The following is a 24,859-nucleotide window of genomic DNA, read 5'->3' as shown; positions in this document are numbered from 1 at the left end:
AAATAAAATAACACACACAACTAATATTTTCACCCCTGTTCTGAAGCACCAATCCTTTTACAACAAATTTATAATCATATGTTTGGAAATGAAACAGAAAATGTCCATGTGGATCAACTCAACCATATCAACTCTCACAGTGAGTGCATGAAGTAACAAACTCTCAGTTTTCAATTTCATAACCATCCTTTCAAATGTGTAATTCTCTACTTCTCTTCACATAAGCAATGTAATCAACTTTTCTTCTTTATCTACGCTTTCCCCCAAATGTATATATATATGATGAAAGCAACTGCCAACATTTATGGATTTCATAACTACACATGTCTCTACTTATAAATTACAGTGCCTGGCAAAGCTATATCATTTAGCCTGGTGGCTCATGCTGAGTAAATCCTATACAAAAACACTGGTTGGTATGTGTGCATGATTGGAAGTATTATGCCACAGTGCAAATGGAAAATAAGAAAGATAAACAAGAAGGCTGGAGTAAGACAGACAGTAGATATTTGGACTTGGACAAGAGAAGTGAATAGTTATGCAGACAAGCAAGTACATAGCCATACCAAAGTAACGTTACTGAATATACTACTACTAGGCATTGAATTGATTTATGTGCTCAATCAAATTCAGTGTTGATATCTACACAGTGCGGAAAAGATATCAAAGCATCTCTTCATGATACACAAAAATGTTCACAAGACATTATTCTCTCTCTCTCTCTCTCTCACACACACTCACACACACACACACACACACACACACACACGGAGAAGGGTGTGTAAATTACCTGCTCATGCAGGCATAAGTTTCTTTGTGTCAAGTTAAAACTGTCGTCAAACATGCAAGCCACATGAGGTAAACGCGTTTCTCTAATTCACCAACAGTTCTGGTATTTCTGCACCGGAAAACAACTTCCAGAGTCACAGCCAGACCTCTCCCATTCCCAAAGGAGTGTAATCTCAGTCTGTAATGGCCTCTCTTGATGTTATTACCCCCCTCCTGATAATTCTACAGATACTCAGCCCAGCATCCTGCTCCTGAGGGACCTTCAACACTTTTACAGACCAGTCTCATGAGTGCTAAATTCCGGGTCTGTGACAGGCGGCAGAAGATAGCCACCCCTCCCAGGGGCTGCTACAGATAGGTCTACCCTTCAGTGTTGACGTGTCTGGCTTGCCTTGCAGGATGGGGCTAGGGGAGGGTAGTTTCAGAGTTTAACTTATGGCATGTTATCATGATAAAATGGCATCATGTGAGATGACTCTGAGCAGACGGAAACCAAAAAGCATCTGCACGCAGTGAAATTTCTTGACTGATGTGATTCAGCATCTTTTCTTTTATCATACTCTTCTTCTTTTTTCTTTTCTTCTTTTTCCCCCTTAGGGGTTGGACATATTGTTAAGAAACAAGGAAGAGGAGATGTATGAAGTAAAAGGAAAACAGGATATACATAAAATGTAGTCTAAAACATGACTGAAGGAACACTTTACTTGTCAGTGTATGATTCAGCACTAAGTAAAGACCATATGCAAAAGATCAGAATAAATCTATCAGAGTGCACACACACACACACACACACACACACACACACACAGAGAGAGAGCTCTCAACATCAGTCCCATCACTTACACATTTTTAAAGGAAACTAAAGGGGGGGGGGGGAATGCAGCAGTTCAAATACAGAATATAATAACTAATGTCAGTGAATTGAGTGCCTGTGAAAATGGGAGCAAATATGAGACTGAAAGGGGCAAGTATGGCAAGCAGAAAATGTACATGATGGGTGGAGAAAGAAAACACACACACACACACACACACACACACACACAAAGAAACGCTCTCTGTGACTTATACAGTTCATATTCTAAAAGGTGTGTCAGGCTTAGGAAGACCTAAAAAAAAATATTGACTTTTCATCAAGCTTCTATAAATCTAAAAGCACATGAACTTTTTGTGCGGGATGCAACTGTGCCTATTTTTGCATACTACATATACAAAACATGCAGTTGTATTATTTCTGAAATAATCAAGGAGATACAATAATAATTGTCAAGACTAGTCCTCTTAAACTTCTGCTTACTATATGTGATGTGTACATGCACACACAGAGATTAAAAAAAAATAATAATAAAAAATAATAATAAAAGCATAAGAAAAAATGTACAGAGAACATCATACAAGAAGCATAAAGGCAGATAAAGATTGGCAAGTAACATGTCTGTTGTCAGCCAAGCTTTCTAATCTCAGTCTCAATACATTCTGCACAGATAAACATGAAAGCATTTCTAAAAAAATAAGGATTTCTATACATGTTACTGACACATGCATCAATATACAAAAATAGTCAGAAAAAAAACAGAAACACAAGTCTTAACTGCAACTAAGTGTGAATGCCAAATTCTGCACATCATCATAATATAGGTAACCATAGGGTTCAAATGTATCAGTATCTGAAGCACATTAAAAAAAAAAAAAAATTTGGAAAAAAAACAACAAAAAAACCCAGTATAGATATCAGCCTTCACTGTGAAAAGCAACAAAAGCCATTGCAGATAAAATATTTTTTAAATGTTTTTTTAAATTTTTTTATATCAGCCTTCACTGTGAAAAGCAACAAAAGCCATTGCAGATAAAATATTTTTTAAATGGTTTTTTTTTTAAGTAAAAAAGAAAGAAACAAAACAAAAAGCAAAACAAAAATGCTCAGTATATTCACATCTACTCTAAGGACTACAAAGGCTTGTAAACCAATAAAACCATGCAGTTTACTCAACTTTTCATGCAGGTGAAAAAAGCAAAACAGAAAAAAAAAGGTTCTAACCAAACAATATACCCAGGCCAAACATTGTGACATAAATCAAAAATGCACCGGTCATCATCCACAAATGTGGCTGAACATGCACAGACCAGAATCAGCTGTGAGGAGTAACATCACTAAGTAGGCACAAGCCTTGAGCAGCACAAAGAAAACCAACATGAAGCTGGCTGAGACCATGAAGCAAAGGACAAGGACTGTATGTGCTTTCACTATGATCATCGACTCACCAATAATCTGCTATCACCTTGGCAACTAACAGAAGTGGTGGTGTAAGTATGATGAACTCACTGACTACCCACTTTAATCACACCACATGCATCTCTTCCATTAGTTCCACACTATCACAACACAGGCCTTGAGATCACAACACTCAACACACTGACACTCACATGAGTCACAATAACCACACAACAAACCAAGACATGCAGTAAAACAGTTTTATTGAGGTGTATCTGAATACTACAAGTCCAAGGTAAAATGATGCCTCAAAAGGCAAAGCTGTATATGAAGTTTTCTTTCAACTGCGATTTTAAAATAAACTGGAAATTTTTTTACCATGCAACCATTAACAAACATTTGAAATAGCTATATATCAAATAAAGTAAATATTGTTGAAATCATTGTGTGTGTGTGTGTGTGTGTGTGTGTGTGTGTGTGTGTGTGTGTGTGTGTGTGTGTGTGTGTGTGTGTGTCTGTCTGTCTGTCTGTCTGTCTGTCTGTCTCTGTCTTTGTGTGTCTGTGTGTGGGTGAGTGTTAAGTGTGTATGTGTTCCTGTGCCTGCTGGTATGTATGTGAGTGGCAGACCATGAAATTATTACACAAAAAATAAATGCATGGAGACAACACAAAATTATTTATTGCATTTCAGGCACAGCGTAAAAGGGGAAATACATGCAATATATCAACTAAAAAGCTTTGAAAGACTGCAACAGCACTGCAAGTAATTAAGAATCAAAGTAAATAATCTTTTAAAAATCAAAATCAAGTCTGCACAGCAAATCATTTCCCTTCAGCATTTGTCAAAGGCCTAAAACCAAAGAACATACTCAACATGCTATGTTTATTGGAATACATTCTCACTAGGGGCTGGGAGTGGTATGCATAAACATGATGTTAAGATCAAAGGAAAACTCATAATGCACATACGAAAAAATAGTAAAACAAAAACCTTAAAACATTTTCAGTATCATTTCAAAACAACTATACAGAAAACTATATTAAGAAACAAAAACAAAAAAAATGTCTTTTAAACATTCAAAGGGGAGATTCCTTGCTTTTATTTTGTCAATATACTAAAAAATCATTCTATATTAGAAACAATGAACCTAAATTCATAGGTTAGTTAAGTAAAAAATAAGAAGAAGAAGAAGAAGATTTTTTTTTAATTTAAAAAGGTAAAATCAACACAATTCTTTAAATAAGTACAAGTATTATGCACTGCACTCAGATTTCCATTCAGGTGGCATAAAACTGCATGTCAGTCTTGTTACATAGAATTCCCAATGCCCAAAATCAATGTCAGCAAAACTAATTCACACTGCAAATGTGCAGGTGATGTTATAATGCCTGGTGTTGAAAAACAATGTCTTCCAGGTTTACAATAACACAACTAAATATTACATAAGGTATGTATGACAAATACCACATTTTCTAATAAACCACTAAACATGAGATACTAAACATTCCCACAGCTGATAATAGTCAATGACATTCTTTTTTTGACTCAAAATGTTTGAAATGAACTCATTCCATCATGCGACTGTCCTATAAGGACATCAGTGTTTATTTTCCCATGTACATGGGCATCTGATTTTGGTTGATCACACTGATTTTTCAACATTCTACCACTTTGTAAGGACAAAGCTCTTGATAAGACTTCTGTGCAACTTTAACATCTGAATGCAGAAGACTTCCATGTACATTTACTGACAGAGTGCAGTTTATTTAAGCAGGTTTGGATCACAAATCACAGACACAAAAGAAATGCTGTTTCACATTTAAACAAACTGTTCCCAGACTCATAGAATCATTTCAGTCCAGCAAATGACAGTCAAAATCAATCACTGAAACACTGGGATACATGGGCAATACTGAGTCAGATGTTAGATGTCAACAAGACCTATATTTTAATTTTTTTAAACCAACATAAAAAAAAAATAAGAAGAAAAAATGCTACATGTCATAGAGCTAAAGCCTTCCAGGCAGGGTACCCTTAAGGTAGCACTGGCTGCAACCCTTGCAATAATGACAAAAATTGATAAAAGTGAACACTGAATAGTGACCTCCCAGCCCCAAAGATTTTTTTCAAAGAAAAAAAGTACCGCCACGAAAATATCCCAACAGCCTTCCAGAATGTAAATTACAGTCAATATTTGTTCCAGACTCACTACGAGAAAGAAGTACTTTTTTTCCTTTTTTTTTTTTCCTCTTTCAAAATGTCCTGGGACCTGGATGGTTAAATATAATTATATTAATCATTTTTTTTCTAGTTGTTTAAATGCTGTATAACTACACAGACTAGAGGACTATCCACACCTCAATTCATTTACATTTTTAAAAAAATTAAGTTTTTGTTTTTTCAGAAGTTGTGTTATCTTTATCTCTATTCATGCAACTATCACTGTTCACAGTCCACATTAAAAGTAACATCCCAACCCTGACTTCTTTAATGACTGAACACTAAATATGTATCTTATATTCCCATTTTTATTCCCATTCACACTAGATAAAAACTGTGGTTCTAAGGGACTGCAAGCTTGTAGTTTAAGTGCTTATTGCAATACATTGTAACAGATGGTACATGAATATATATATGAACAGGTATAAAGAAATCTTTATCAATCACAAATGAATAAATCAAGTGATCAAAGTTCAGCTGTTCAGAAACACTCCATTATGTGCACAGCAATGTCCAATTCATCCTTGCCATAGAAAAAGCACCCGACATCTTTTTTTTTCAAAGATAAATCATCTGCAAGTGCCAGCGAATCTTCACACGAGTTTTATCTTTACAAATATGCGAAGGTGCGTATGAGCCAAAATGTGTTCAATGTTTGTATCATGCAATTGCACATGCGTTTGAAGTATAAGCTGTTTTGTTGGTCCATAAGTCTCAAAAAAGTCCATAAATAAAATGATTCTAAAGGAAATCTCAGCAAAAGCATATGCTGTCATACATACAGCATCATTTGTCATGTTCCATCTTAGTATTTAGCTAAAGCATAAGCTGTAACACATGTACAGCATCATTATAAATGATCCACTTATCTGGACTGATTGCACATACATTAAAAAAAAAAAGTAGAATCAACTGGAAAGACAGCACAGCCAAACCTTTATGATCTGTTATCATAGTGCTGCAACTGTAACCATATGTCTGTTTATGGAGCATTCAGTGTACAACCATACAAGATTTTTAAGTTCCCACTCATTCACCTCTCACATTAAAATGGACAAAAACATATTTGAAGTTGCAACTGGAAAAAAAAAAGGTTCTGAAGTCAATACCTAGTCTCTTCATTAAACCACTGCAACTGCTGTCCTGTTTACAAATGACAAGTGGTTAGCGAAGTGGTTAGCGTTGCGGACCGACGGCTGGGAGGACGCGGGTTCGAATCCCAGCGGAGGTGGGTTTTTTGGCCCGTGGCCGGCTCCTACCCGGAGTTGAGTGTGCTGTGGGCTTAAATGGGGAGACTGGGACCACACAGTCGAGTGTCATCCACTTCAAGGATGCATCTTTGGGTGTGTTGCTCTAATTACCTGACCAACACTGCAAGTGTCTGTATCTCTCGGGCCTAGTTAACGCCAGGATATCATTATGACAGGAAGCGTAGAGTACAGCCTTGTCACGCAGTCCCAAACCAAAAATGGACCTCCATAGCAACATCGTCATCATCATCGTCATCCTCCTCCTCCTTCATCATCATCAATACAAACAAAACAGTCTCAAAGTCTGTGGCCTTTCATGCCCTACTCTCATGGTGACCTCAGTTTCCATGCCCCTCCACTTCTGTGCTTGGAGTGAGTCCTGTCAAGGTCTTCAGTGTCGGCAGATTCATGGGGGGCTGTTGTTTAAGAGATGGTGGCGGTCTCCACTCTGGGAGGGACGCTCACTCAGTCTGGCTCCGCGACTAAGCCATTATTGTCGTTAGTAGGGGGCTTAGTAGGTGGTGTCCTAAGTACGTTAAATCAGAACAGGCACCACTGAACACCACTGAAGTGACTCAGCAGGAGTGCAGGGTCTCCTCTGGTGTGTGGCCTCCTGACGACCTAACATCGATGGTTCCCTCCGGACTGCCGACGTTGGAACTGTGACGTACGAACCCGGGTGTGGGGTGTGGGGGAATCTAAATGAGTGGTGTGGGAGTAATGCCACTGAAATGGTGCAAATGATGGGGCAAAAAAAAAAAAAAAAAAAAAAAAAATTTTTTATTCAAATTCAAGATCTTACTAACACAAAAAATTGTTGCAAAATATACCTGATTTACTGAAACGGCAAAGAGATGGTGGGCAAAAAGTTTCCCATTTGAGGATAATATTTCAGGAATGTGTAACCTCACAAAATTTTTTGGGGCAGATCTGAATTTATATTAAGTTTGGTTCTGTTCTGAACAAATCATGAACATGAAAATATTCCTCACCCATAAATGTAAGTGAAGTGGCATCTATTGACAAAAACTCTTGAGATATTAAGTGGGATTCCATACAGACACCCACACCCACACACAATAGTCCCAAAATTTGATAAACATACATTTATCCTCACGTCACATGCTCACCAAATCCCATCAGACTGGTTTATAATCATTTTCTTTATAGAATAAAACAAAATAAATTTTGATATATTAAAAAGAACTGCAATTTAGTCATAAAACCCATTGCCCTTCCACAGCACTCTGCCAACCAATGCACAGGCAATTTTACTTTGTAATCTTAAAGATGGCACATTGTTGGAGAGCAAAGGTATGTGTAGCAAAAGAGAAATGAATACTGTATCAGTGCATTTTTCTTTTTTTATTGCTCAGAAATACTTTATCAACAACAGTGCTTTTACATAGACATTATCAGCTGACCACCTCTATGTTTTAAATATCATATGCAACAACCGGTTTAAGATATGTGTGTGTGTGTGTGTGTGTGTGTGTTACATATTATTATATATCATATGTATACATATGTCTTCATTAGTCACATCACAGCAACCAAAACAGAGCCCATGATGAACATTAAAACATGTTGATTAATTCAAACAAAAAATGATACATAAAAGAAGCTATTGCTTAAAACATAAAAGTCATGCATAGTTTCAAAAAAACAACAACAAAAAAACAAATACAAAAAACAAATGAGAAACATTTTCCAAGTATATAAAACCATATGTAGGCAACACAGAAACAAATGAGAAACATTTTCCAAGTATATAAAACCATATGCAGGCAACACAGACTAGGAAGTGATTCTTCAGTTCTGTTTTATGTTTATTCTTTTTTTAAACAATACAGGTTTGTCATAACCAACTTAGCAGTGTAGCCACAAACCAGCATACCCCTTCTTTTCGAACAAATGCATGCTCATTCTCACTCACAAATACGCCCACATGTACATCCATGCACATACATACACATTAGACATTTTGAAATTTTGCAAATGAAATAATAATCGTGACCGGGTCTGAAGGTGAGCTGTCAACAAGTTTAATTCCTTTACAACATGGATACAGGCAAGAAAAAAGAAAGAAAAACTACTAGAAAAAAGGTAGAATGTGACCATCACTTTCTCTTTTTTTCTTTCTTTTTTTCTTTAACAGTTGTTACTGCCCTGTACACCTTTCAACATATCCATTTTCAAAAACTTCATTTTGAAAAATAAAAAGGCTTTTTCTGTACACATGACTGCTGATGATATGGCAAACATAACAGGATGAAAGCTTTCTGGTAGTATGTGGACAATGGTGAAGGGGGCAACAACATGGTTTGTTTCCTATATCAAACAAGATCAACAATTTTTTTCTGCAAAAATCATATTCTCTTTCAGTATGTTTGCTTTTTTATGGGAACTGTCCAGGGAAGAACACAGCAACTGACTTTCTGCTTCCAACAAGACAATCCAAACATCCAGCTCCATAACAACACAATTATTTAAATCCAGTACAGGGCTTGCAATGTCCTGTCCTGTGTGTCTTGAATCAGTGTACCACTACATATTTCAGAACACCGCCAAATCAACTCTGCAGCATTGAAACTGAAAGGTCTCCTCTGGTGGCTGAGTTAAAATCAACCTGACAATCAAAGCTCTCTGTGGACTGCCGAGAGTGTGAAGAGCTCAACTGTGACTGTGTGTAAAGCGGTGTCAAGATAAACAGCAAGAGACTAATACCACTGAGAGGAGGTGGAAATTTTTTTTTTTTTTTTTTTTTTTTTTTTTTTGCATTCAAGAAAAAAGCTGGAAAAAAAATCAGAAAAGAAAAGCAAAAACATATTGTATTGAGTATTATGTGATTACTGTTTGGTTTTCCCATCTTTGCACATAATATTAACAGGGATGAGGCAAGGCCAAGGCTATGATTTTACAACTACACATTTCTGGCATGTCATTTAACAACTACACATTTCTGGCATGTCATTTAACAACTACACATTTCTGGCATATCATTTAGCATCAACAAGAAGATGCTGCATTAAACTTAAGAGAATTAATACTAGCAATACACAGAGAAGCTTATTTCAAACGTTTTCTTTTTTTGCTTGGAAACTAGAATCTGCTACGCTAGCATACGGAAACTTTCCATTGCTTTAAGATACTATCACACAAGATTGAGACTGTAAAATACATATCTACACAATTCTATACAATGAAAAGTGACTATATATCATGTTCACTAAAAGCATAAAACTGATGTAGAGATATAGTACAATATACCTGGTGAACACAAATTTTGCTCTGATTTTGCGACTTTGTGTTTCAGTATGACAAAGATAATAGAGCACTGGTGTATTCACTAAACTGACTAATCAAATGTCTTATTCTCAACTGAGAAATGAGCCATCTTCCTCATTTCAGAATCGCAAGACATTGACTTTCACTGTAATCTTCATCCACAATCAAACATAATCCTTTTTCACAAACACAGCCTATCACAAGTATCAGGTGTTAGAGACCAATGGCTAATGAGCAGGAACATGCTGTGCATGACCTTCTCCAATAATAATCAGCATCTTATGCAATGAACAAGAAAAGGGTGGAAGGAAAAAGAGTTGTAAGAACAAATACCTTTTTGCTTTCTTTACTAAAGACAAGAGATACAAAAAAAGGTGTATCATTATTTCTTCTGGATTCTAGAAAGAATAGCTCCCAGCAAAGAAGAATAAGTGTTTCAAGGTGAAATAAAAATTGGCACATTTGAACGCATGTTTGGGTATTCTGGAAAACAAGAATACTCAGCAAGGCAAGGCAGGGTGACAAGTGGGTAAGGAGATGAACACATTCGGACAACCCTTCATTCCTTTTTTTCCCAACTTATGGAAATATGGGGTAAAAAAATTTTTTTTAAAAGGTGGTGAAAAAAGTCCATTATAATTCTTTTTTTTAAAATAATAGTAAGTAGCAAAACCTCGGGTGTCCCCACAGGGTGAAAGCTTCATTGTTTGCTTTAAAGTCTGTAACCACACACTGGGCATGCCCTGTGAAAGGCCTACACTGGCTAGAGAGAAATTAAGCATGAATGGGAAGCTTGAAATGGCTGTGTGTGTGTGTGTGTGTGTGTGTGTGTGTGTGTGTGTGTGTGCATGTGCGCAAGCTTGCATGCATGTGTGCAGATTTTTTTTTATCTCTTCCCTCTTAATTCCCTAAAATATAAAAATGGGTGGCGCTGTAGTGTAGCCACGCGCTCTCCCTGGGGACAGCAGCCCGAATTTCACACAGAGAAATCTGTTGTGATAAAATGAAATACAAATACAAATAATTAGACTTTTTCTTTAGAATCAAACCATTCCCTTCCACAATGTTTTCACTTCCGGTTCCATTCACTGGTACAAGGTGGCTGAAAAAGCTTTAGACTACTGAGATGAAGCTGGTAACAATGGTAACAAGTGAGAACTACTGAACTGACTGTAAGAAATATGGGTATTTTTCTGTGTTTTTATGTGGAAGGGGGTAGTAGGAGTCAATGTTTTGTTGTGAACTGGTCATAAATACAAAGATTTACTGCAGTGTAAATGGCAGGGTGTCCCAAGACAGTTCAGTGAATACCTTCTTGACATTTCTGGGTTTCAAGAACATAAGAAAATCGCCTGTTTGTTTTTTGCAACATTTATCATAATAATTCTTTATATGTTTGTTTGTGTTATTAATTCATTTAAAAGATGAAAAGAAAAAGAAAAAAAAAGAAAGACAAACTCACACGGTAAACCCTGGTGCTACAGAACCAAAGCCCGGTAAGTAAGTTTCAAGTGTATTTACTCATACACACATACTACACACGCACAACTACCGTTACCAACACCCGAAACACAAACATCCAAAACAGTTACAAAACAATCATGACGGACAGCAAATATCTCAGAAAGCAAGCTTTAAAACAGAGAATTGCCTATAGAAAGAAAGAAAGAAACAACGAAAACTTTGTCAACTCATGAACTAATTTCACCAATCAAACTGTACACTGTCGTAGTAATTTGCTGCAACACCTTTCTCCCCGTTTCATGGCTTCGCGAGATTTTTAAAAAAATGTATTTTGCTATCTCTAAATCAGCAATCACTAATAAATCACTGGATCATAAATGTAAATTTATGGTTCCTGGTTTTCCACTGATGCGCCGTATCATAGAAAATTATTTCAATGGAATTACCATGGGAATGTAATCTGAGCGTAGTCTTGGATGTTTACACTATCTGAAAGCAATTTCTAAAAATAAGTATTGACTTTTCAGATCGTGTTCCCTTTTCAGCTGTACCAAGAAGTGAACTCCAGGGCATCACTATGTTAGAAATTAGATGTCTGTTGTAAATGACACATTGCAGTTTGCCTAATAATTGTATGAAGAGGCAATATGACTTTAAAAAAAAACACAATAGAAAACAAAACATTTTGTCTGGCACTCGTTATTTCATGGTTTTGATATGCTTAATTTCTTGTACAGAAAACACAGCACTCTCTCGCAATATCTTGCAATACTCTCTCTCAACCCCCACTAATTAATTACTTGTATTTGTAATTTTGGTGGTTGTTATCTTCTGATTATAACTTTTTCCATTCACTGTCATGAAAATACATTTAAAATGACCCAAACTTTGTGGCAAGATCAATTTTATTCCCCCATGAACATACACCAAGGGCACCTCATTTAAAAATGTTCTTAAACATCTTGAACCTCTTGGACTTTTTGTGTCCATGTTTCCCCTTGGACGGTGTGTCCTGAGATACCATTTTGTCCAGTTTGGCTTCCAGGTCCAGAGACTCTCTTGACCCAGCAACAGGAAGATGAGACCCCAACTCCCCTCCCACAGCTCCCTCTTCACCTTCTGCTGTTGGCTTTCCACTGCTGCTGTCCTGACTCTGGAGACTTGAAACGTCCTCTAGCCCTGCCCCAGAGTCCTTACTCCGCATGCTGACTGTGTCTCCAGACCCTGTCTCACCTTCTTTCATATGAACACTCTCTTGCAGATCCGAATCTCTGCTTCCGAAGCTGACAGTATCCTCTGTGGTTGCTTCTGACTCTCTGTTTGCAAAACTGTCTTGCAAACCTGAGTCCTTGCTTCCAAAGCTGACTTTGTCATCTGCATCACCTCCAGCACTTGGTTTATCATCTTTTCTTTCACTGGCCAAAGGACTACCATCATCCAAAACAGCGTCGATGTCATCAAAGTCGTACTCATCATCATTCAGCTGAGCTTCTGAATCTTCTGACATTCCCCCTTCACTAACTTTCCGGTTCATTGGTTTCCTTGTAGCTAACATTGGAGACAAGGCATCTGCCTCTTCTTCTGGCATTACATTTTTTTCTTCTTTGTCCTCTTGACACTCCTTGCTCTCAGTCTCAAGACTACTATCCTCTTTGACAGCACCTTCAGCATCTGCTTTGCTATCATCTTCACTGGGATGCGGCTCTGTCTGTCTCTGATCAATGCAGGTTTCTTTGGATTTCTGGTCACTATTCTCATCATTCTCATCACTGGGCTTATCCTCTTGAAGGTCTGTAGGTGCTGAATGATCTGCATCCTCTTCACACACTGATTTGGTATGAACTCCGTCTGGTTCAGACATGCAAGGTTCTCCAAGGTTCTCATCTGACTGCATCTCCCCCTGAGATGTGTTGTGCATGTCCCCTGATTCATTACAAGATGAGGGTGCTGGGTGAACATCATCAGATGACACTGTTAACTCGTCACTTCCTTTATCACTGGACAAAGATTTCAAAGTGTTGTCCTTTTCACTGGTATCTTTACAAACTAAATCTTCAGTCTGCTTTGACACTTCTTCCTTGGGCTCTTCCTCGTTGTCTTGAGTATGTTGTGCACCAGTTATTTCTTGAGATTCAGCACCCATTTCGTTGCAAGGGGTCTGACCCTGTTGCAGTGTGTCATCAACACTTTTAGACACATCCACACCCACACCACTATTCTTTCTTACAGACTCTTGTTCCTTACGCCCTTCTTCACACACATCCTCTACACCACCTTTCTCCACCATATCCTCACAGGTTTCTACATCACTCTTGGCGGAGACACACGTTTCCACATCTACCTCTATGGTATTCTGTGTGACTGTGGCATCATAATCTGTGGCATTATCTGCATGCTGGTTTTCATCACAGACTTTGCTACCTGTATCAGTCAGATCAGCTTGTATGTTGAGAGCTTCTGGATCTGATTTACTATCAACTTCCTGTTTATCTTCCTTATTATCTGATGCAAGTTCTTTCGCATCAGATGTTACACCTTTTTCAACAATTTCTTTACCCTCTTCTTTATGAACCTGTTTTTCAGCTTCCACGTCTGCTTCACTATCTTCCTTCTCAACTTCTTTGCCCTCTTCCACATCTGCCTTACCGTCTTCCTTCTCAACTTCTTTGCCCTCTTCCATATCTGCCTTACTGTCTTCCTTCTCAACTGCTTTACGGTCTTCCTCATAACCTTCTTTTCCCTCCTCTACATCATCTTCCTTGACATCTTCCACAACAGTGTCTTCACCATCATCCCCAGCAATTCCTGTATCACCTTTCCCATCTACTTCTGAACCTTCTTCCTGGGCACCTTCTTCACCCACTTCCCCAACAGCTCGTTTAACATCTTCCCCGTCTACATCTGTCCCTTCTTCCCTGACATCCTTTACACTGTGTTCAGCTGAGGTTGCCTCAGCTGCAGTGTTTTCACCTGTACCTGCCCCCGTTTCTGCATACTCAAAATGTTTCTCCATGGGAGAAGGAAGAGGCGTGCTTACTGCATCAAAAAACTCAATATCGTCATCTTCAGAGTCTTGGGATGGATTCCGCTGGTTGTGGCTACACTGTGTAACGACAACGGACGGAAGGTTAGACTGGCTGTCAGTCTGGTCTTCACCACCAGAGCCATCTGATACCTTCTGTCCCTTGTCCTCACAAGACTCACTCACATTTTCATGCAATGGTGTAAGCATGCCATCTGAGGTGCTCTCTTCTGCCCTCTCACTCCCCATGCCTTCATGACTAGCAGCCGGCTCAGAAACATTCTCAGCCACCCCCTTCCCAGAAAAACTATTATCTGTATCGCCACTACTTGCAGGTGCATTTGCCTCTGCCTGTTGTACCGGTTTTTGAGATTCCCTGTCCCCTGGGGAATGAGAGACTGCAGCACAGGGCTGGTCAGAATGAGCATCAACTGCTTCAGCACAGACACCTGTCCCAGCATCACCAGCCGCCTGTGGAGAAGAGCCCACGCCTGTCTCATCACCATCTCCAGGTGATCTCTGAAACATGGGTCCATCTACACAGGACCCTTCTGAATCCTGACTTGCTATCACGTTTTCATTGCTCTTTGTCTGGACAGGGCTTTCTGGCTGGGGCTCTTCTGCATGGGTGTGGCTGGGAGGCTGGGACTGGGTCGTGCTGGGAGCAGACTGAGTGGTGTGTGTGGCAGAATAAGAAGAGGCAAGGCTGTGCATACCTAAGGAACCCTCTCTCCCCTTGTTCAGCAAACCAAGCGATTCTGAAGACAGAAGTAGCCCGCCCGTGCCAACAGGACCGTTCGCAGAGGGTGATTCCTCGCTCCGTTCTAAGGCTAGTTCTCCGTTTTCTGCAGCCACTATCACAAAACCACTTTCCTGGAGAAAAAGAAAAGAAAACCATAAGATAAAGTGAAGCATCTCACATGTATTGTTTGAAAATGGAAACATTTTCATGTTTTACATATGATATCTGTATCTTCATTATACACACACACACACACACACATATAGATATAGATTTAGAAAGACAGAGAGATAGATGGATAGATAGATGTTCCCACAAAATGATAACTAGTTTTCTTTGCTATCAAGATCCTCTTAAACAAACACTGACCCTCTCATGATCATGATCATGAACCCCAAACTGCCCCCTCTCATCAGAAATCCTATGTTCATAATAAACAAGTTGAAAATCTGACAAAAAACAAAACACTGATTTCAAAACAATTGCATGTCTCTGAAAAAATACAAAACTGGAAAATATCATGCATTTTGTATTCTATATTATTTATTTACCTTTCAGAAAATATACCTGTATGGGTCTCTATCCAATAACAAAGCTCACACTAGCCACAAATTTTTTGGAAAATATATACCCGTTTCTTGTGGTAAAACCTTGGAAAATAGATTACACTTAAATTCTACTTCTGCAGGCAGCAAAAGTTAAGACCGCACTGAAAGCAAGAACATTGTGCTGTGTTGTTCAATTGTTAGATCATTCACAGTGCTGTACTCAAGTACATGGCATAATTTTGATGGATTATTTTAAATAACATTTTGCTTAGCAGGATATTATGAAGTGTACAGGGTTTATGGAAATGTTTGATTCACCAAAAGTGAATATTTTCCTGAATGATTGTTCAGAAGCATGGACAGACATGGAATGATTTGTCACTTTGTGTAGACTTCTCTTTCTTGCAGCTTTGTTTATGGGTTTTGTGCAGTCTTGTTTGTCTTGTATACTTCTTTGCTATTTTGCGTAGTTTGTGGGTTTTATATAGTTGTGTTTTGGGGTTTGGGGTTGTCAGGTTTGTCTTGTTAGGCTTTGTTCTGTTTGTGGTTGCTGTCATACTTATAACTCATATAAGCTGACCCAGTATAAGTGAACATCAAAGTACTGACTGAAATAAATGCAAATTCTGCCCAAGGAGAAATCCGAAGTTCCAAGAAGGCAAGAACCTGCCTCTAGGATCTCTCCTATAACAAAGTAAAGATTTTGTCACCAACTGAACATATTTTTGTTTTGTTGTTGCTGAGTTTGGTCACATTATCCTCTAAGTTGATATCTAGTAGCTGCAAAGTTCAGATGGGCTTTAACTATGACCAGTGTAACAACAGAGGGGCAAAAACAATTATGACGACGGAAAAGTACTTACGGTTATCAATCGGTCCTTGTAGTCATTCTGATCTCGAAGTGCCTTCACTTCTGACTGGGCCGTCTGCAGTTCTCGTTTTGTCATCTCAAGATTCTAGACAGTCCAGTCAAAAACATCATCTACTGATCTAGTCAATCACACAAAGTATGCCACTTACAATACACCAGTCACATTCACAAATGCAGGCTACTGATTCAACGTCTGAATAAATAACAGAAGCATTTTTTTTTAGCAAACAAGTGAAATCATACTTCACTTTGTGCACACACACCCTTCCCCACACCTCTCATCCCCCCAAAAAATCTCCCCTCTCTCTCTCTCACACACACACACACACACATGAATATGGGACATATAAGTTAAAACAACACTGCAAATCAAGGCATGTCTGTTCAAAACATAACTATTGGAGTATTGCTCTTATGAATTAAGCATATCCAAGACTGTCCTGTGCATGTCAGACCCCTGCCAGAGTCTGCACTAGTGGGTCATGGTTAAGTATGTGTAATTAAACCAAGACTTTAACTAGTTTAAGAGTAAAACACAAAGCACTATTTACTTCTGAATTCAACATGCCAGCACATACTAGCAAATATGCAAGCTTCACATAAATTTTGACTAATTCAACCACACGTTCTCAACAACAGCATCCAAAATGACCCGATCCTTTGGACCTGTGTACATGGAACTTTTCTACAACTGCAGGTCTTGAGTTGAAAAGACCCAACAAATTACCAAATTACACTTCAATAATATTACATGATAGATCTGCATATGATCTGATGGACACTTTTAGGTCACAGTGAGAGATATCTACACAATGTGCAAAAAGTAAAACTACAAATACAATGAGGCTAAAACCTTGTAATTATGTATTACACTTTTTGTGGTTTTAACAATGTTGCTACAGATGTAAAAATTAAATTTATGTCTGACAGTGAGACTTATCCTGTTTATGCTGATCTTATGTCTGCAACTCAACTAGATTTCATCATTTTCATAATAATGCATATATCACTTTCACGACTCACCCTGTTTTTGTCTTTATATTCACGCTGCAGCTCTGTATGAGACTCTGTCAGCTCTTCCAGCTGATCCTTGAGCAGCTCCACCTGATACACCAGTGACTGTTTCTCATTGTCCAGCTGAGCACTGGTCATCATAGCCGCCTTGTACTTTTCCTCCAAAGTTCGCAACTCCATTTTCAGGTCACGATCTCTGCTGGACGTGCTGTCATTTGTTCCTTCGCTGTCAAAGCTTCCTCGCCGTGACCCTGAAGATGCTGTGACAGACTGCTGCCGAGACTGCAAAAATGGAGAAGCAGCATACACGTGAAAATTCAATAAACAAAAACAAAGAAAAAGACGGTAAAAATGGAAAAGCAGCACAAACATGAAAAATCAATGAACAAAAGGTTTGTCACATCACAAAAAAGCAACGTACTTTAAGAAACAAGTCATTTTTAAAATAGATCTGGAATACAACTGCCTGTCCATGAATGATTCAACCAACTATAAACACAACAACATTTAGCTTCACCTTTTCAAAACAAAACCATAAATAAGCCAGTACACATAAATGTTGTAAAAGAACACAGATATATATGATTTTACAAACAGTCTGCAAATTGAATACATTTTTCAAAAATACTAAAGTGCACAATGAAAAACTGAGAAAAAAATCTATTTTGAAAATCATGCTAATATTCTAATTCTGTTTAAAGTGTTTTGAATATCAAACTTACCCTTGATGATCCATAATCACTTCCAAGTCTTTCCTTTTCTTCAGCCTGAAAGAAAACAGAAATGAAACTTTCCACTAATCAATCAAACACCAATCACTATGAGTATGATAAAAAATACATTCACTTCGTGAATCAGAGCCAAAAAGCACTTCAACTTTATTATCCACAAGAAAACAAAACAATATTACATAATCACTGATGAATGTTTGTGTAAACAGACTAAACACATGGTTGACCAGATAACACTGTCATTATCTTCAATCTGACATGTCCTATGTTACCACCATACTGCCACCAGGAAAAATAAAAATAAAATAATTACAATTAACATATATGATTACTTCCACCTCATAATCCGGATAAATGAAGACAGCATACACTTTTCAGTTTTCTGTATGCTTCCGAATACCAGATCATTACAATATATTCAAATTATCATACTGAATGTGTCTGATATAATTGTTATCATAGTGCATGTTCAATAAAAGCAATCAATTTACTCTGTTTTAGTCGTGTTTATCATATAATTTGGAGTCCATGCATTTTGAATTTGATGTTACTGAGATGGAAAGTAGTTAAAAAATAATAATGCACATATGCATGCATAAACTGATAAAAGTGCATTTGTACACAGAAAAATGTACATATTTCTTTCTAAAAAATGTTTTATGTGCGTGTGTGTCACTATATGTGTGTGTGTGTGTGTGAATGTGTGTGTGTGTGGGTGTGGGTGTGGGTGTTTGCACGCATATATGCATGCACATGTATGTGCACTTGAGCATCTTGAAATGTGCACATATACATGAGAGAGAGAGAATACTGTGAAAGAGGTTAAATGTTTGAGCTGAGGGCGAGGGGCAGGAAAATACTTTGGGGGAACTTGAGGGGGTGGGGGTTAAGACTCACTGTGAGACCATGAGAAGGAGGGAGGTGGATGGATGGGACAGAGGAAGGCAGATTTTTTTTTCTTTTATCTCACTGTGTCCATCTGCATTTTACTGTAAAAATAAATATAACAAGAGAAAGTACTACTGCAGTGCAAGGTGGGAAAGTGATAGAGTGGGCATGTGCACATGGGTTTGCATGTTTGTGTTTGAGTGCAAATGCGCATTCACATAATTTCTGTATATGTGCATACAACTAGAATTACAAGCATCTGTGCTGAGTGTGTGAGAGTTGGGTGTGAATGTGCTGGAGGAATCTATGTATGCATCTGCACTTCTGTTGTATGTGTGTGGTGGGAGAGAGGGGGGGGAGGCAGAGGGAGGGGGCATGGGGGGGGGATGCATGCATCTGTGTCTGTAACTCATCAGTCAAGCATATCAAAAGAAGACAAGACATGAGATGTTTAAGAAATCTACTATATAGTGAACTAAGTTTCTTCCCTATCATTTATACTCCAGTAATAAGTTATTAAGTACCATTCATCATGTATTAATGCCAACTTTGCTGAGGCTGAATATATGATGATCACGGAACATCTTAAGTGTCTCTTTTAAGGAAACCCTTGACACTATACTGAAGTGAAAGACACTGATCTTTGTGTGGTGATGACTAGTTCTGTGACAGCAGTGTTTGACTGACAACAATGTTTGCTTTGTATTTGAACTGTGATATAAGTCTGACTCATATGACCTGCAACTGGTATGGGTTCACTTCAGACATTCCACCATATCTTAACTGTTTATAGTCACTGAGTGACGCGAGTCCATGAATTACACACAGACATAAATTTGTTAATTCCTGCTTTTCACCAAGCTACAGGAATGCTGAACAATCTGGATATATGTCAAAAGTTTGAATATCATCTTAACAAATTAAAGGTGACACAACAGGTTGAATAAATTCAATATTTTGCATTTCTCTTTTACTGAATGTGTGTCACTGTTGTTAACAATATAATGAGTAAGGTTTTGGGTCCCAAGTCCCCTCTTCTCCCTTTGCTTTCAATTTTCTTTACTAAATAGTATCAAGAACTTACAATACAGTAATAAATACAGAACAAAAATACAGTACTAACAATATTTAAAATCTCCTTTCTTCCAGTTCCACCAAAACAAAATAAAAAGTAAACATACACATTAATTCATAAACAAACATTCAACATAATCTTGTCACTCAGTTCACTCAAGGCCCTAACTTATGTGTCATTTTCAACTTCAGTAAGAAACTTAGAGAATATATTATACTGCATTTCATCAGAACCAGTTTAATTTGGAAAAAACAAACATTCTGCATTTGTTTGTCAGATGCACAGTATATGTACTATATATGTATCAATTATATTCATGAATAAACAAGAACTAAACCTGTGTAAAACTAAAAGGTTTTTAAAAATGCATCCCACACCCAGTGGTTCATATTTTGACATTTTCTGTGTGATTATAAAATACACAGGAATAACTACAGTACAGCTGAATATAACAAATACATGTACACACACACACACACCATATATACAATCAGTTCACCCCACGCCCCACTCCCTTTTTTTCTTTCTTTTTTTTCTTAATCACACAAGAGGAAATATAAAAAATCCTCTATTTAATTATTATGAAATCATGAAAACACGTACCTCTTTTTGCTGACGCTCTATCTCCTTCATACGAATTTCCCGTGCCTCTGCTCTTGCAGCACGCTTAGCTGCAAGCCGGTTCTCCGCCTTCAACACAGCATTCAAGAAATTAATTATTATCGATCAACAGTTTAACTTCTCTCATTAAAGTTTGTAAATTATACATAAAGAAACAAGTAAAAAATAAAATAAAGAATCAAACTCATTACTGATTTTACTCTGCTTCAATCCAAATACTGAAATAATATTTGCCACAATGTGGAAGTTTATATGGCTCTCAAATTCAGCATCCGAACTGAAGACCTGGTAAATAAAGTAAGTACTGTAACAGAAACATGCAAACAAGCAATACAAGTTAACAAATGATTTATAAAGGCAAGACCTTCAAGACTCACAATATCATACATAGAATAGAATTATAGATTATAATGCAATAGTAATACAAACTTACCAGTAATCCAACATAGAAATTACAGGAGTGAATTTTCCTTTTCAAATCAAAACAACAACAAAAAACACTACAAAGCTGATCTTGTGTCACTCAGGGCATACCAGTTTTGTGATCTTGACCTTTGACATCTATTGATCCAACCTAAGCATATGACATTAATTATCATATATTTTTATAAATCACAAAGTTTTGATCATTACAGATATTGAGATAACTGCTCCTTGTTTTATGAAAATGAGATTTTTAAAGATTGCTCTATCACACTTAGAATTTCATTTTTTCTTCAATAGATTACAACACTTACATGAATACATGTTCAAACCATGAACTTTGACCAATGGCCTTGACTATACACATGCTCTTTGTTCTCATCATACTCATAGTCAAATTTTATACTGAGCAACAATCAGCAAGTCTGATGAATGTTTGAGGTTTATCACTTTGTTAAAAGTTTAAACTTTTAATGATGCACACACAGGCATACGTATATGACATATATATTATATATTCATATGCACACACACACACACACACACACATAATGTTTAAAAATCACTTGTCAATTTGAGGATTACATGAAAGAGCTCACAGTCACAGTCACACACATGCATGAACAACCCAGGCTGAATGATAGTATAGAAACCACAAGTTCAGAACTACAATGTAGTAGCTGAATGAGAGAAAAAGAAGAACTTCAAGAAGCAGACTTACAGTTAAACTTTATACACTATATAATACAGGCAGCAGTAACTAGCAGACAGATGATAAGCACATTTTATGTATTCTAAAGTTTAGGAAGGGGTGTGTGTGTGTGTGGGGGGGGGGGTTATTGCTCAATGCCACAGAATTGTATAATTATTCTGAAGGAAAATGAATGTGGACCTGAAAAGAAGAATTTTTATGAACAAAAAAAATATATATTTCCACCTCCACAGAATGGCATCCAAAAAGAAAACAAACAAAATACAGCTGGAGATTGCATGCTCGTTGTCAGATTACATGGTATATATACCTGCAAAAGATATCAAAATAGGTTACAAAATAAGTTTATTAGAACAAATCGCAAGTCATGTAAACATTTTAAAAAGTGAATAATTACAATGACTGTAAACGTGGGTATGTAACATGATAAGTCAGTCATGTTCTCAGAAACTCAGCAGTCAAGCTTTTTGACAGCTAAGACCAGTAGGAGCTTTCCCCAGGAACAACTCTGATAACTCTCACTCCCTGTAGGTTGCACCTGGGACAACTTTAGTCTCTGCTAAAGTGCCACGCATAAATCCGGTTTGCTTCCTCAATGAAAAATTTAAAACTTAAAACTCACATCACTCCTCTCCCTCTCTACCGCCTCTTCTAATGCTACTCTGCACTGTGTGTATACTCTGTCAGTCAACTGCTCATGTCTGATTCAGTGATTGGATAGACAGACTGGATAAGCATCAAATAGGCTGTCATTTTGCTGATATCATTCAGTGATTCACTTTCAATTTCATCATAGTTCATGTTAATATCAATCATCAGACGAGATCCACCTCCATGCTCTATCCATAATCGTAAGCACAGCTTGCAAAATCACATAAATCTGATCAGTGGGATCACTTTCTTTACTGGACAAAGTTTCCAACATATTTCTTTTTTAGTATATGACTTATGGGGCAAACACTTTCCACCCAAGCTCCATGTATTCCACTAAGCAATCATTATCAAGAAGAAACGGGTCTTCCACCTGACGTATCCTCATTCAAAAACAGTTGTTTTTTTTCTAATCCAGATACATCAAATTAAGTTAATGGTTCAGGGTTTATCTAAGTTCATTGAACAAAACTCCGATGAAGGAAAAATAGGAACATGCAGGATGTCAGTGGATGTTTTACTGGCACTGGCAACACTTCATGCAGGACTTCTGCTGATATCTTTAACAAGGCACTGAAATGGTTAATACTGATCTATCAGTTCCTAGTGGAGTTTAGGGGTAAGCAAAAGTTAGAGATATGGGGACAAAAATGAAGGAGCACATCTTTCTAATTCTAGAGCTCTTACTGAAGAGGTGAATGTTGACAAAGAATACCACAATTCTGACGACTTAAGCTAAAGGCTGGGTCATTCAGACACCCACTGGACATCCGAGGGGTCTGTGTAGAGGAAAAGAGAGGACTGGCCGTACTGAGTGAGTTAAAATCAACTTGACCTGTGGTTGGTTAACAACACAACTAGCACTATCTAAATTCTTCTTCTTCTTTCTTTTTTATTTTTTTTTTATCTTGTTCTTCTTCTTATCTTACTGTCTTAGTAACAAAATTGATTAACAGTAACAGTCTAATACAAAAGAAATCTGTCATAAGTCCAGCCTTGATAAAAACAGTATCAGTATAAGTTATAGTTATAACACTATTCATACCACTATTTCATCTAAAATAATGTTTTTGTTATCACCTCATAGGGTTTTTTCCCCTTAACTTTTGCCAAGGTGATCAATACTTGCCTGAATTTTTAATCAAATTAATTTATATGATAATGAAATGATGATCATTATAAATACTATTTTCTTATAAGAATCTTAAAATATTTTTTTATTAACTTTATGGTACTTTCTATGGGTACTCCCCACATTCTGTAAATCATCTAAATGGTACAACTACAAGTTACTGGGCTGATCAACAGATGGGTGCAGCCCCTCTGAGTCCATTAACAAACAAAAAATGTACAAGATACTTTTTTATAACCAAAACTAATAATTAAACTGGAATTGGTGGGTTTTGAAAGCAACATAAAAACTAGCAGATCTTTAGTGATTAAGTACCATAAAGTATGAAACTAATTAGTAATCAAAACAGATTCATGACGTCTGTGTAAATTCATATTTTTAGTGAAAGAACAGGCCTAGTAAGTAGAATTGGGATTGTACTTGAAATGACTTGATTAGTAACAAGTGAAAAACCAATTAAGAAAATGTTAAAGGAGAGGCAGACAAAGGGGGTGTTAGCTGTCATTACTTTCAGTTTTAACCCACCTCCTGGGAAATATCAGTGAGGGCTTGATCCTCGGCAGAATATTGCCGAACATTACTCCGTCGCCTGCTCATTTTGTCACACTCAACAGCACCACACAAAGTCTGCGGAAAATTTCGATTCTTTTTTCTTTAGATCCCTTGCAGTCTCTGTGAGATAATGCGCAGAGAGTTTCGACACTTAAATAAAATGTTACTGATCGTGAGTTGTCCAGTCAGCAATCTAGACCAAGATCATCGCAGATCACTGGATGAGATCCATCGCCAGACGCCACTATCGCCTCGGTATCTGTTTTTACACCAGTGTGATCTTCAAAGCGATTGATCACCTACTATTCTGATATTTTTTCTCGAAAGAACTTATACAACCGGTCGAAATCAAAATGTCAATTCTGACAAAATTATCAGAATATCCGAAGATCAGACGAAACACATCCATTTTTGTGGTAGCCAATAGAACCCTCCTCCTCCATGTTAGCTTTTCCTCTGATTAACACCCGGATGTTAAGAGTGAAACTAATACGCATGCGTCACGTGAGGGTTATATCAAAACAAGCACTGGCTTTTAACAAAAAATAAATATGAAAGATGTTTTAGTTTCAGGTTCTCAAAGATGCGCCACTGTGTTCGCACAAATCCATATACGCTATATCACATCAACTAGACTTTACCTTGTGGCCAGCAGC

The 24,859-nt window shown here is 37.4% G+C and overlaps 1 protein-coding gene across 2 annotated transcripts in view; it reads right to left on the bottom strand.

Moving 5' to 3' along the window:
* LOC143293850 (leucine-rich repeat flightless-interacting protein 2-like) overlaps positions 1–24,655 on the bottom strand; it is a 39,731-nt gene extending 15,076 nt beyond the window's left edge. The window contains exons 1-6 of one of the 2 annotated variants that reach the window (XM_076605140.1): positions 24,177–24,655; positions 20,716–20,802; positions 18,141–18,185; positions 17,428–17,700; positions 16,397–16,489; positions 14,960–15,116 (exon numbers count right to left, since the gene is read on the bottom strand). In XM_076605140.1, coding sequence (XP_076461255.1) covers positions 14,960–15,116; positions 16,397–16,489; positions 17,428–17,700; positions 18,141–18,185; positions 20,716–20,802; positions 24,177–24,248 — 727 coding nt within the window. In that variant the 5' untranslated portion in view covers positions 24,249–24,655. Of the gene's footprint in view, positions 1–3,468; positions 15,117–16,396; positions 16,490–17,427; positions 17,701–18,140; positions 18,186–20,715; positions 20,803–24,176 lie in introns of those variants that run through there. The other variant, XM_076605139.1, reaches the window with a different exon arrangement.
* Between the last annotated feature and the right edge of the window lie 204 nt (positions 24,656–24,859).

This window comes from Babylonia areolata, chromosome 19 (genome assembly GCF_041734735.1).
Source record: "Babylonia areolata isolate BAREFJ2019XMU chromosome 19, ASM4173473v1, whole genome shotgun sequence".
In the NCBI taxonomy this organism is placed as follows: Eukaryota; Metazoa; Mollusca; class Gastropoda; order Neogastropoda; family Buccinidae; genus Babylonia; species Babylonia areolata.
Note: the sequence above shows the minus strand (reverse complement) of the source record. Positions and strands in the feature narration are given on the sequence as shown.